This window comes from Mastigoproctus giganteus, chromosome 1, assembly GCF_048544385.1.
Source record: "Mastigoproctus giganteus isolate SK-2022 chromosome 1, ASM4854438v1, whole genome shotgun sequence".
NCBI classification, from domain to species: Eukaryota; Metazoa; Arthropoda; class Arachnida; order Uropygi; family Thelyphonidae; genus Mastigoproctus; species Mastigoproctus giganteus.
In genome coordinates, this window is record NC_143575.1 from 174,849,782 (window position 1) to 174,863,346 (window position 13,565).

Genomic DNA, 13,565 nt, shown 5'->3' on the forward strand with positions numbered 1-13,565 from the left:
GCACATTTTTTTTCATCTGTGTAAAAGCTCTTTCAGGCCTCTTGAATAGCAGAAAAACCAGGCTTCCTCTTTATGCTACTCATCAGTCTGAAATTTGCCACCTTGTAATGGCTTTTTCATTTAAGAGAAGAGGAAGAAGTCTGAAGGTGATAAGTCGGGAGAGTAAATAAATTTTCTATTTATACTCCGGCACGACAACCAAGTCAGTAGAGTATTTACAATAAATCGTTAATACAAATATTTATCGTATTCAGTAGTCACGGGCTTGAACCCCGATCCACTCAAGGAATGCGTTCTATGCACACTCGCTCCTGACCACTTGGCTACGTCAGGTCTAAGGCAAGTGCTGCAGATTTTCAAAGCTACATCTGATATAAGTCCACTATGAGAGCAGCCTTGTGAGCAGGAGCATTGTTGGCTAGGAACAGACACATTTTGGTAGCTTTCTGCATTTCAACTTGAAACCTCTCTGAACTTTCCCAAGAGGTTTCTGTAGTACTCCCCAGTGATGATGACATAATCTTTTGGGATATAATCTATATGTAAGTAGGATATCTTTAGAGTTCCAGAAGGCTGACAACATGAATTTATTGGCAGAGAATTAAACCTTGGCTTTTTGGGGGTGTTGGTGAAGATATCTGTCTTGTTTTTGGGTTATAGTGATGTACCCAGCATCTTTCATCACAGTTTGGTCAGAAAAAATCATCAGCATTCTCCTTACAAAGTTCCAACAATTGTGCAGAACTCTTTCCTGTGGGGCACCTCTGTAGCCAGGTGGGAAGGAGCAGCAGTGCATAGCACATGCTTCTTGATTAGACCGGGGTTCGAGCCCGTCACCACCAAATATGGAGGATGCGGAAAGGTCAGGGAATGACCACTGCATATTCCCGGAGCAATATGGCCTTAGTTGCTAATGCTCCTAAAAACCAAATAACAAACAAACTTTCCTGTGGAGCTTTTGAGGATGTGTGAACAATCTTGAAACCCATTGGGCTGCCAACTTAGACATATAGGAGCTCATGCATTATAGTGCAAACAGACCTGTGGCTAGTGTTAACTTGATTTGTTATAAAATTTTTTAGTCATATGTTTGTCTTCAAGGATTAGCAGTTCCACTTCAGCTGCATTGACAGGGTTTGCTGCTGAGATGGGTCTTCCTTCTTTTGGGTCATCATGCACACTGCTTCTCTCAAGCCTGAACTATCTTTTCCAATTTTTCACAGTGTTATATAGTGGGCAGTCTTCCTCATGTACAGCCTTCATCTCCTAATGGATTTGTTTTGTTTCTTTGCCTTGCCAGTGAAGAAATTTTATAATGGGTCAGGCCTAAACTTTCTTCAGTATGCCATTTCTTGCTGTATTTATTCATGTCTCTAATTTGGTAACTGATGGATCTAGAAAAACAAATAAATATACATTAAATTATGAGACTTAGTAGTGTATATATGTACATAATATAAGGCCTCCCTAGCTTGAGTGGTCAGGAGTGGGAGTGCAATAGTACATGCTCTTTGAGTAGACTGGGGGTTCAAGCTTCTGACTGCTAAATGTGGTCAATCTGCAAACCTGCACTGGACCAGCATGGCAGATTATGGCCCATTCCCTCAACATGGCTTGTTGAGGAGGCCTCCCTCCATCCATCCTGTAGTGGTTTGACAATGGCTGCAGATTTATTTATTTTATTTTATATGTATATAACATCAAATCCTTAACTCAAATATTTCTAGGTGAGGGTAAATACTTATTGACCACCCCCATAATAAAATTCCTTTATTATTTTGATCTGCTGGAAGAATTCTCTGAGATTAGGTATAATAAACACGAAACAGATTCTACCAACACCAGCTATAAATGAAAATAAATTTTTATTATTTTTGTTATTTGTTTTGTGCTGCAGTGAAATATTTACACAAGTATACATAAGGAATGTGTATCTGTAAAATACATAGTTTGACCTTTTATTTAAAATTCCAAGTAGAGGAATTCATGCATATTTTTTTAAGTAACGTTAATTAGTTTTGTTTTTTTTCTTCTAGATTTCTTCTTATCACAAACATATTTCATCACTACAAAGTTTAGAAAACTTGTTTCTTAATGCATCTTATTCTCTTCTTCATGCTGGAAAATATTCAGAATGCATCAGTGTTTGTACAAGATGTATTGAAAGTTTGAGATACCGCACTATGCAAGAAAGTGCCTTTATACCAGAAATTAGTATAAGTGAAAAGGATATATCTAGTGAGAAGAAGTTTTTGAATATGAAAGCTAATTTTTCACAATTATCTCTTTTATGTGAAGATAATTTTGAAGGTAAAGTTGCCACTAGTGAAATGGGAACTGGAATCAGTCCATTTGGTGTCCGTGAGAGTTTGCAGCATACTTTTCCTGCATGTGTAATATCTCTCATGATTCGAGCAGCAGCATTTTACCATACTGATAAACCTGAAGATGCACTTAAAGATCTAAGAAGGTAAATAAATCACTAGATTATTATTTTGTATATCATTAAGAAAAAGCTATATTTAATCAAGTTTTTTTTTTTTCATTTTCCTCTTTTTTTGTTGGCATTTCTTTCCTTTCATGATTATATATTACCCTTTATTTCTAAGAAAGGTTATTATGAATTGAATATAACTGGCAGTAGTATAATTTATCTTGTTAATTTTCAGCATACTGTAATTTAATAAAATGGACATACAAAAATAATTTTTGCATCAGACTTTTATAAAATATCCTAGTAAGGAACTAAAGTAATTCACATTTTACTGTGCATTTTATTAGTGTTTCAGAGGAAATGCCTCATATGTTTTGGCATTTAATTTAAAGAATGTGTTCTTTTTGTTTAAGGTACATAAATACAAATAAACCAGATTGATGTAAATTCACAAAACACTACAAAAAACTGTAACATTACACTCTAACTGTAACATCACATTACATTAATTACAGGTGATACCCTGCTGAGTGTGGGGGTTATGTTCTGACCAATGTCTGTCTGCGCACGGTGATTCTACATTTGCAGGGTACTATTGTTATGGAAAAACGGGGGTTAGATTCTGAAACTTTATGTAGGAAATTAAAACTATAATCTCAAATGTTCAATTGATGAAACTGCCGTAACTTGATCTCGACTTCCTCCTTCTCCAGGAACCCTACTGCGTTTGCAGTAGTCTCTGGATATTCACTTATGTACCGGAAGATACAGACTACAAACCAGCTGTGTCTTGCAGCCATCATAATCTGTAACCTGGACCTCGTTGTGACCAGACCTGATTCCTTATGCACCTCACACCTGGCTGCTGCCACTGTGGAAGGCTGCTTCATCCGCATCTCAGTCCTTGCATCCTACTTTCAGTTCAGCACTGACATCCACCTGCATATTGCCACCCTGGAATGGGCTCTTGACCTGCTTGAAGATTCGCATGTTATTGTCGCAGCCAACTCCAATGCACACTCTACTAGTTGGTATAATGCCCCCGCTGATGCTAGAGATGATTTACTTGATGAATTTATTGCTGCCTGCAGATTGGAGATTGCTAATCTACCGTGTCAACCTACCACCTACTCCTCAGGAACTGGGGAATCCAACTTGGATGTTACCCTTATAACGCCCTCCCTCAGAAATTGTCTCCAACAATGGCCGGTGCACAAATATGCGACCACCAGTGATCACCGCCTTATCACATACTGTATTACTGATCAAGTTACCCCTCGCCAAATCTACATGAATGATACTTCCAGGTTCTCTATAAGATCAGTTAAATGGGATGGTTTTGATGAGGTCATCTGGGAAGCCACCTGCAGCCCCTCTGCCCTCAATAGGTATCACTCCATGAACAGTACCAAGAAAACAGATTTTGTTCAATCATTGCTCGTGAAAGCCTCACAAGCATCGATGAAGAAATGTTCTAAAAGTCCAAAGTCCATCCCCTAGTGGTCACAGGATCTTACTAACCTACGGAATGATCTTAAGCATGCTTATAGAGCATACCAGTGTAAATGCAGGACTGAGCCTCCCCACATTGCTGATCAATACAAAGAAGATTCAAAGCCCTTCACAGAGAATATTGCAATAGGATTGACCATGCCATACAAAATTCATGGTGCACACTGGTAGAAGCAGAAGGGAAGAGGAACCCTTGGGCCCTGGTGCATAAACTTGTCAGGAACAAAATCAGGTCTACAGACATCAATTCCATATGTAATAATGGCTCTCCTGAGACAACAAATTGGCTGGACACAATGAACAAAATTCTGGATGACTTGATTTACCAAGATGATGCTGCCCTGAACACAAACTTCCATAATCAAGTCACTACCTCATTTTAGGAAGGATGTAGAGTTGCTAGAACGAGTACAGAGAAAGGCAACAAGATTGGTGAGAGGAACAAAGGGGTGCTCTTACCAAGAGAGGCTTAAGTTCTGCAGTTGCAGCATCTCAAGACTAAGCACCTGCAAGGTGATCTGATTGAGGTGTATAAGGCCTTGAATGGTGTGAACAGGCTCAATGCTGATGGAATTCTTCCACTTTCTCAGATTAAGAACATGAGGGGGCATAGATTCAAATTGAAGAAAGACAGTTGTAGAATAGATGTTCAGAAGTTTGCCCTTACCCAGTGGATAGTTGATTGCTGGAACAGACTGCCATCTGTTGTGGAAGTTGATGACTTAAATAAATTTAAGGCTGAACTAGAGAAACATTTGGAGCGATCAAATTGGAGAGGGTTTTTTTTTTGGTTGATGCTGTATAAGCTTGCTTTCTTGCATCATATTCCTTAACTAATGTTATTGCTAATGCTAAACAGCAAACAGTCATCCATGCTTTTCTACTCGATTGCCAGTAAACGGGAAGAGAGGATTTATTTTTGTCTTTCAAACCCTTTGGATTTCTGAATGATACACTAATAAAGGCTTGCATTTATAATCACAGAAGTGTCACTACAAAATAGTGTTTCTGTCTTTTGACACTATAAATCCAGGTGCAACTCGTTCTTCTTTGAAAAATTTATTTATCTTGTCAGGCATTTTTTTCCCTTCCAATAGAGTACAGTTTCATCACAGTTAAAAATCTGGTCTGCCATGTATTCTCCCTCTTCTATTACATTTTTCGATTCCAGTAAAAAAATTTCCACTGCCTCTACATTGGCAGAAGCAATCTCCTTAATATTGTGCAGATTTGCTCTGATGCACTATTGGATGCACTGAAACTTGATTCACCATTTGCACTAGCAGTGTGAGACATTGTGTTGATAAATATGTTGGGCCTTGCACCTGATCATATTAGAACTGAGAGGCACATTTCTATTCCTTTGGTCTTTGATCCAAACATTCAATAACTATTGCATTTTTTCAATAAGTATATCATGTCAACTAACAAAAGTGGATTTTGCACTTGCAGAGTTTGCTGCTTGCTTTAATTTTGTCCTCACACTTTTTAATTGTTCGTATTGATGATTCATTGCACTCATATTCTTAGCTAAAGATGCATACATTCTTCCTTGCTCTATTTTCCCCAAAATAATAATTTTCTCATGCAATGACAATTTTTCTGGATTTTTTATTCCTGGAATCACTCTCAGATGTTGAGGCACACTTTGAAGCCATTATTCTAGGGTTACTATTGAAATAAAATATAAATTTGCTCAATGACAAAACACATACAACAAAGTCACTTTTCACTCAACTCGGAAACTCACACCGATGTTGTCACTAGCAAAGACTTAAAGCTGACTAAGGGGTTGTTCAAGTGTTACGTCATGCTGTTTCTGACAACTGCTGAGTTAGAAAGATACATAACGAAAAATATATTGTAATAAAAAAGTAGGTACAATGTAGAGAGGCTAAATTTTGACTGATCACAAAACTGCAAAGTGACACAAGCTGTTTCTGATAACAAAGTCACTTAGATTGAAATCGATGACATAAATTCAATCATGCTAAAACAATTACATTCTATGTAATAAGGTAGCATGGCTGAATCAGATACACCACACTACTGCAAACTTTGGGCCACATACAGCACGATCCATGTCATGCAGACTTCTACTGTGTAAGTGCAAATCTGCACACGGTGAAGCCGTACTCGCCGGGGGTCACCTGTACTTGTATATTAACAAAAATTAAGTCAAAGTAGCTAAACATATTTTATTTCTCCTTGTATTTATAAAGGATAACTCGGGAAAAAAAAAAAAAAAAAAATCACTGATTGATATGTAACTGAATTTCATGCACATTGCAAAAATTACATGCCACAATGTAGGCTAAGTTACAGTTGGTGTGAGCAGTTTCATGATGGGAAGGGGAGAGCCCTAGTCACTGCTGATGATATGGTGCAGCGTATAAGTGATATCTTTCAGTGTAACTCCCAAAAGTGCACTTAGAGATGTAGCCATGAGTTGAATATGCCTCAAAAATCATTCTGGTATTATTTTCCAGTAGCTTTTCCTTCACTATAGGATTGCAGGGGTAATTTGATGTAATATTGAAATAAAAAAAATCAAAATTCATATTCAAAAATACATATTTTTCTCTAAGTTGAACTTAAGCCCAAAGTTTAGTGCTAGGTACTCGGCACTTGATCTTCAGCAAGAGCAGGTAATGCATGAATTCTGATTTAATTTCAACTACCACAATCCTATAGTACTGAATTGTACTGTACTGTTTATGGTAAACATAACAGTTGCTATGTTTTAAAGTGGAAGTTTACTTCCATATGTCACTTGGCTGCTCATTTAGAGAAAATACTTTATTCACAGCTCAGCATATGTTTGCTACTACAGACCATCTGCCAGCTAATGAGAAGAAAATAAGCTTCGAAACTACTCTTATTTTTAATTTTAAACTAATTGACTGAATGCAGGAATCAGAGGTGCTCATAGAGTATTATGTTGAATAAATTATACATCACAAATTGATAATGTACATTAAAATTCACAAAATAACATTAAAATATGTAAAATATAATAAGAAAGTTAAAATATCACTTTAAAAAAAAAAAAAAAAAAAAAAAAAAAAAGTAAAAAAGCCTGGGCATGACCATAGCAATAGGAGCAATGCTTTTGTGGATGCAAGACATATACAGTATAATAGCCAGTGGTATTAGCATTAGCAAGGCACAATGATGCAAGAAAGCAAGATTATATAGCATCAGCCAAAAAAAAAAAAAAAAAAAAAAAAAACCTTATTTCACCCATCCACTCGCTCCAAATTTTTGTCAAGTTTTCCCTTGAATCTATTTAAGCTATCAACTTCTACAACGACAGATGGAAGTTTGTTCCAACAATCAACCACCTGCTGGCTAAAGGCAAACTTCCGCACATCTATCCTACAACCGTCCTTTCCTCAATTTGAATTTATGCCCTCTCAGGCGATTATTCTGAGCAAGAGGAAGAATCCCATCAACATTGAGCATGCTCAAACCATTCAAGGCTTTATACACCTCAATCAGATCACCTCGCAGGTGCCTAGTCTCCAGACCCTGTAATTTGCAAAACTTAAGCCTTTCTTCGTAAGAGCAACCCTTTGTTCCATTCACTAATCTTGTTGCCCTTCTCTGTACTCGTTCCAACAGCTCTACATCTTTCTTAAAATGAGGCCTCCAGACCTGTATACCGTACTCAAGGTGTGGTCTGGCCATTGCCTTATACAAGGGGATAATCACCTTATTACTGCTAGAAAAATTGCTGTATATCATTGACAAGACACCATGAGCTACTCTAGCAGGCCGTCTGCACTGCTTAGAAAACTTCATATCTGTCTGCATAATTATCCCCAGGTCCATGCTTCTTGATTAGACTGGGGTTCGAGCCCGTCACCACCAAATACGGAGGATGTGGAAAGGTCAGGGAATGATCACCGCATATTCCCAGAGCAATATGGCCTTATTTGCAAATTCTCTTAAAAACCAAACAACAACAACAACAACCCCCAGGTCCTTTTCATTCTCTACCACTGTCAGTGTGGTACCACAGAGTTGATACGTTACTTTGGGATTACTGCTTCCAATATATGTAGTACTTTGAATTTGTCAATGTTAAACTTCATTTGCCACCTCTCAGCCCATCTGCTCAACTTTTCTAGATTCTGTTGCAGCAGTGTCATTAGTGTCATTAACAACCCTGCCAACCTTCGTATCGTCTGCAAACTTGGACATTAAGCCTGATATACCATCATCAATATCATTTATAAATACCGAAAACAACAATGGACTCAACACTGAACCTTGAGGGACTCCACTAATAACATTAGTCCACGAAGAGAAGGTCCATTGATTACCACTCTCTGTCTTCTCTCACTCAACCGTCCCTTTATCCAATGCCACACTGCTCCAGTTTGTGCAGCAGTCTTCCATGTGCAACAGTATCAAAGACTTTTCTAAGATCCAGATATATGATATCAAAGTTATTCTTTGCATCCAGTTCCTTTGTGACTACATCATAGTATCCAATCAAATTAGTTAGACAAGACTTCCCCTTAACAAACCCATACTGTGTCCGAGCTATAACTGAAGTCTTGTCTAGATGATCCTGCAATGCTTCTTTAACCAGTGCCTCCATTAATTTTCCTGGAACAGAAGTTAAACTAACAGGTCTGTAATTACCTGTGTCTCCCTTTGATCCTCCTTTGTGGATTGCGGTCACATTTGCACATCTCCTGTGTATGGGTACCTCCCCTGAGTCCAGGGAAGCTCTCATAATTATGGCTCAGGATTTGCTTACTTCCTTTGCCACCTCCTTTAATATAACTGGATAGATTCCATTCACACCAGGTGCCTTTCTTGTGTTTGTCTTCAACAATTTCTCCTCCACTTTACTCTCAGTTATTACAAGATTATCTAGCTTACTGCCGGAGTTGAATACACCTTTGGCATTCCCCTCCCTGAATAACTCCTCATGTGTGAATGTTGATGCAAAATATTCATTTAGTTTGTTAACTACCTGAGCAGGATCATCAACAGTTGAACCATCAATATCAAGTGGACCAATCTGATTCATCCCCTTCCTTCTAGAGTTTACATAAGTAAAGAACTCTGCTGTTTTTCTTTGCATCCTTTGCCAAAGATTTCTCGTAATCTACCTTTGCCTGCCTAACCTGCTTTGTAACTTGGTTACAGACCAGCTTATATCTATCATAGGCTTCTGTGTCACATTTTAATTTATATGTATCCCATGCATTTTTCTTCTGTCACATATCTAATTAGTTCATCTGACTAGGAAATCAAAACCAAGAGAGGTGCATTATGGCCACAGAAGCCGATGCGCCAACAACTAATAAAATAACAACAACATTAGTTCATCTGACATCCATTTCGGCCTAAATATACAAGTTAACTTGTGTATATATATATATACACTTCTGTATATACAGGGTGATTCACTACCAGCGCGACAAACTTGCAGGAGGTGTAGGGGGGCACAAGACGAATCAGAATCACATAGCATTGCAGGGTCCGAAATGCCTTCGTCATGCGGTAGAGGACGTTGAACGGGAGAGTCGCGTGAACAGCGATCCCGCTGGAAGTCAGCATTTGCGAACCGTTTTTGTTGAAGAAACCAAGTAGCAAAAGTCCTCCGGAGTGGATAATCTGCAGGCTCCAATGATTGGACGCGTTGCGGATGGTTGAACTCATTTGGTTTGTTGACAGTATCCTCCATACAGTGGATTGGGAAATACCCAATCGTTGGCCTATCGCTCGAGTACTCGTACTCGGATTGCCTTCTGCAAGACGTAGGACATTCTCCTCATTGTCTGGCGCCCTCGTTGTTCCCTCTCGATTCATGGTACCTCTCGTGAAACAACCAGTCTCACATAACCTTCTGTGCACACGTGCGAAAATCATATGATGAGGAGCACGCCTGTCCGGGAAACGTTCCTGGACTGTACGGGCAGAGCGGCGTGCCCGTTACAGTTCGCAGCTCCATACGCGAGGTGCATGTCGGCCCAGTTCAACGTTTGAATACTCGTCCATCCTACTGCTTCGGGAACCGGTTCGCAAAATGCTGGCTTCCAGCGGGATCGCTGTTCACGCGACCTCCCGTTCAACGTCCTCTACCGCATGATGAAGGCATTTCAGACCCTGCAATGCTATGTGATTCCGATTTGTCTTTGTGCCTCCTACACCTCCTGCAAGTTTGTCGCACTGGTAGTGAATCACCCTGTATATATAGAATCAAATTACTAAAGCGTAGAACTGGGATATTATAATTACTAAACTGATGTAATTACAACAGAAACTGATAGCTCTGCCAGCCATGGGTTATGTATTTTGTAGGGGTTTAGTCCTCGACAAAGTCCCTTGCAAAGTATCTTTTCCCATGGTTGGCTAATTATGTATATTTTTTATTGAATTTAATATTTATGTTTAACCATTGTTGCCTAGGGTCCAGTTTGTTCTTGGATTTCTTCTGGTATTTTAAAGTACAGGACGGCATCTACATTTCTACATTTTTACAGTTTAACATTATTTCATTCCTGCATATATTATAAGTGTATATATATATATATATATATATAACCCAGTTATATACAGGGTGTTTCAGTTAAACGTTTCAGAACTTCTAAGAGGGGTAGGGTACATCCTGACAACTCGAAATCATATAGCAATGTGGGGTCGGAAATGCTTTCCTGAAGCGGTGTTGTACACAGAAGCACCATAAAGAAAAGAGACCGTAAGTGTGAAATCGTTTTAATAATACATGAAAAGAAGCAAAAGGTACATGGATTAAAGTAAGTGTTCGAAGTTTCTTCCACGGGCTACAATGCACGCCTCACATCTCCGACGCATGGACATCCGAACATTCTGGAATACTCCAGGCGAATTTCGAATTTCTTGAACAAGAACGGCAAGTTAGTAGGATGGATGATTACACGAACGCAGAGTTAGCCGATATGCATTTGGCGTACGGGGCTGCAAATTGTAGTGGGCCAGCCGCACAGCGTTTGTAAGCGGAACGATATCCGGCGAGGCGTATTCCCAGTCATAATTTCTTTGCAAGACTGCACCAGAGGTTAGCTGAGAGAGGTTCATTTGAAAGAGCTGACAGGGACAGGGTAAGAACAGCACGGACTCCAGCCGTCGAACAGAATGTGCTGCAGCATGTACAGGGGAATCCAAGAACGAGTACACGAAGTCTAGCAAACGCAGTCGGGGTTTCCCATTGCAGCGTCTGGAGGATTCTCCGAGAACAAGACATGCATCCGTTTCACGTGCAGCGTGTCCAGACACAGCAACCGGAGGATTATGCACCTCGTATTGCTTTCGCACAGTGGTACCTTGGAAAATGTGCTACAAATCCCCTTTTTCCTGCTGAAGTGTTGTTTTCCGATGAGGCATCCTTCACAAGGGAAGGAATTTTCAACACACATAACGACCATATCTGGGCGGTCGAGAACCCGCATGCAATACGACGTCGTGCAGCACAGATTCAATTTTCGGTCAATGTATGGGCCGGTATTATGGGAGATCACCTCATCGGACCTTACCTGTTACCGTGTCGTCTAACCGGACCTATCTACTTGATCTTTCTGCAGCAAGTATTGCCACAACTTTTGAGAGATGAACAGATTTCTGCATCGACGCAACAGACAATGTGGTTCCAACACGATGGAGCCCCTGCCCATTATAGCGGAGATGTTCATAACTACCTGGATGTCACATTTGGTCAACAGTGGATCGGACGTGGTGGTCCCGTGCGTTGGCCTGCTCGGTCACCCGACCTATCATGTCTTGATTTTTATTTCTGGGGTCATATGAAATCGCTAGTTTATGACACCCCTGTTGACAATGCTGAGGAGCTGGTTGCAAGAATCGCAGTAGCTGCCGAAGAAATTCGAAATTCGCCTGGAGTATTCCAGAATGTTCGGATGTCCATGCGTCGGAGATGTGAGGCGTGCATTGTAGCCCGTGGAAGAAACTTCGAACACTTACTTTAATCCATGTACCTTTTGCTTCTTTTCATGTATTATTAAAACGATTTCTCACTTACGGTCTCTTTTCTTTATGGTGCTTCTGTGTACAACACCGCTTCAGGAAAGCATTTCCGACCCCACATTGCTATATGATTTCGAGTTGTCAGGATGTACCCTACCCCTCTTAGAAGTTCTGAAACGTTTAACTGAAACACCCTGTATATACACTTGTTAACCCAGTGTAATATGCTATAGATTCTGATAAATAGTAATAATAAAATAAGCCATATGCTATCAATAACTAAATTGGGCAGGTAATCCTCAGGCTATGAAACCATATGTACCATTCTATTTTTTGTGGAATTTAATAAATATTCCTAGCACACCTTTATACTTTAGTTTTTTGATTAGTTTCTTAATTCAACTCTAATACAGTTATTTGTAATTATGTTAATTCCCAGTTTCTTAAACTTAATTTGGACTTTCTTAACATATATTTAACTTTATTTGATATTTTACTTATTTTGCATATTTTAATTACATTATTGATGTATAATTTATTTTTTATTTGGCAGAGATTCCTGGGGACACTGATTCTTACATTTGTTCAGTAAGTTTAAAAATATTGGCTTTCACAGTGATAGTATTATTACATTTGTGGTCTAAAACATTAAAATTTCCGAACTATTGCTTTTATCAAAATAGTTATTGGGATGATTGCTTGCACAGCAACTTTGGTTAATACATTCAGTCATTTGTTTGCCAGAGATGAAGAAATAAACATGTACATCACTATCTTATTTGTATGAATCATTCTCTTTGTTTAAATTAAGTTGCTGTCTGTCAGGTCAGTGGTCCCTTTATGCCAGAAGAAAACAAAATTAGTCTCCCCTCCCCTAACATTTAAAATAGTTTAATTAATGGCAGATGCATTCTGCCAAATAAGCCATTATTTAAAAGATATTTAAGTAATGCTGGTATGAGTAATGCATAGAAATAGATGATAGTTTTACTAATTACTTCTAATTTAATAATTGATGTGGGCTGGTCTCTGTCAAAGTTCTTATCAATTTGTGAATACAGTAGGTAGTTAGCCCTTTAATTAGTTTTGTACTTTTCAGTTTGACGATCACTTCCTTTTTTTGGATTATTTAGTATGCATAGATTCCATTTTTCACATATTGTAGTATTACTGTAGTTTTTTTTTTTTTTTTTTGCTTTGTTACTGACTGATATTTTGGATTGAAATTTAGGCTCAAAATGTTATTTTCCACATTTGCATTTAAATGTATACATCACTCACATAATGCATAATTTTAATAATGGCATTAGGGATCAACATTACGTTAATCAAAGAAGATGCACTTATTAGTAAGAATGATTACACAGAGATAGGTCAATATTCCGCAGGAGCAAATAGATCAGATGACCAAAGACAAAATTACATTTAGAGATTGCCTTCACCTCGTGTTACGGACTGACATAGCCGAGTGGTCAAGAGCGTGAGTGCAGTAGCACACTCTCTTTGAGTGGACCGGGGTTCAAGCTCGTGACTGCTAAATACAATTAACATTTGTATTGTTTGATTTATTGTAAACTCCACTGACCTGGTTGTCGTGCCGGAGTATAAACAAGAACAGCCTTCACCTCTGGATGTT

The 13,565-nt window shown here is 38.8% G+C and overlaps 1 protein-coding gene across 1 annotated transcript in view; it reads left to right on the forward strand.

Annotated features, from left to right (window-relative positions):
* LOC150091278 (uncharacterized) overlaps positions 1–13,565 on the forward strand; it is a 70,607-nt gene that overhangs the window by 33,501 nt on the left and 23,541 nt on the right. The window contains exon 6 of the mRNA XM_090389931.1: positions 2,037–2,470. Coding sequence (XP_090246057.1) covers positions 2,037–2,470 — 434 coding nt within the window. The remainder of the gene's footprint in view (positions 1–2,036; positions 2,471–13,565) is intronic.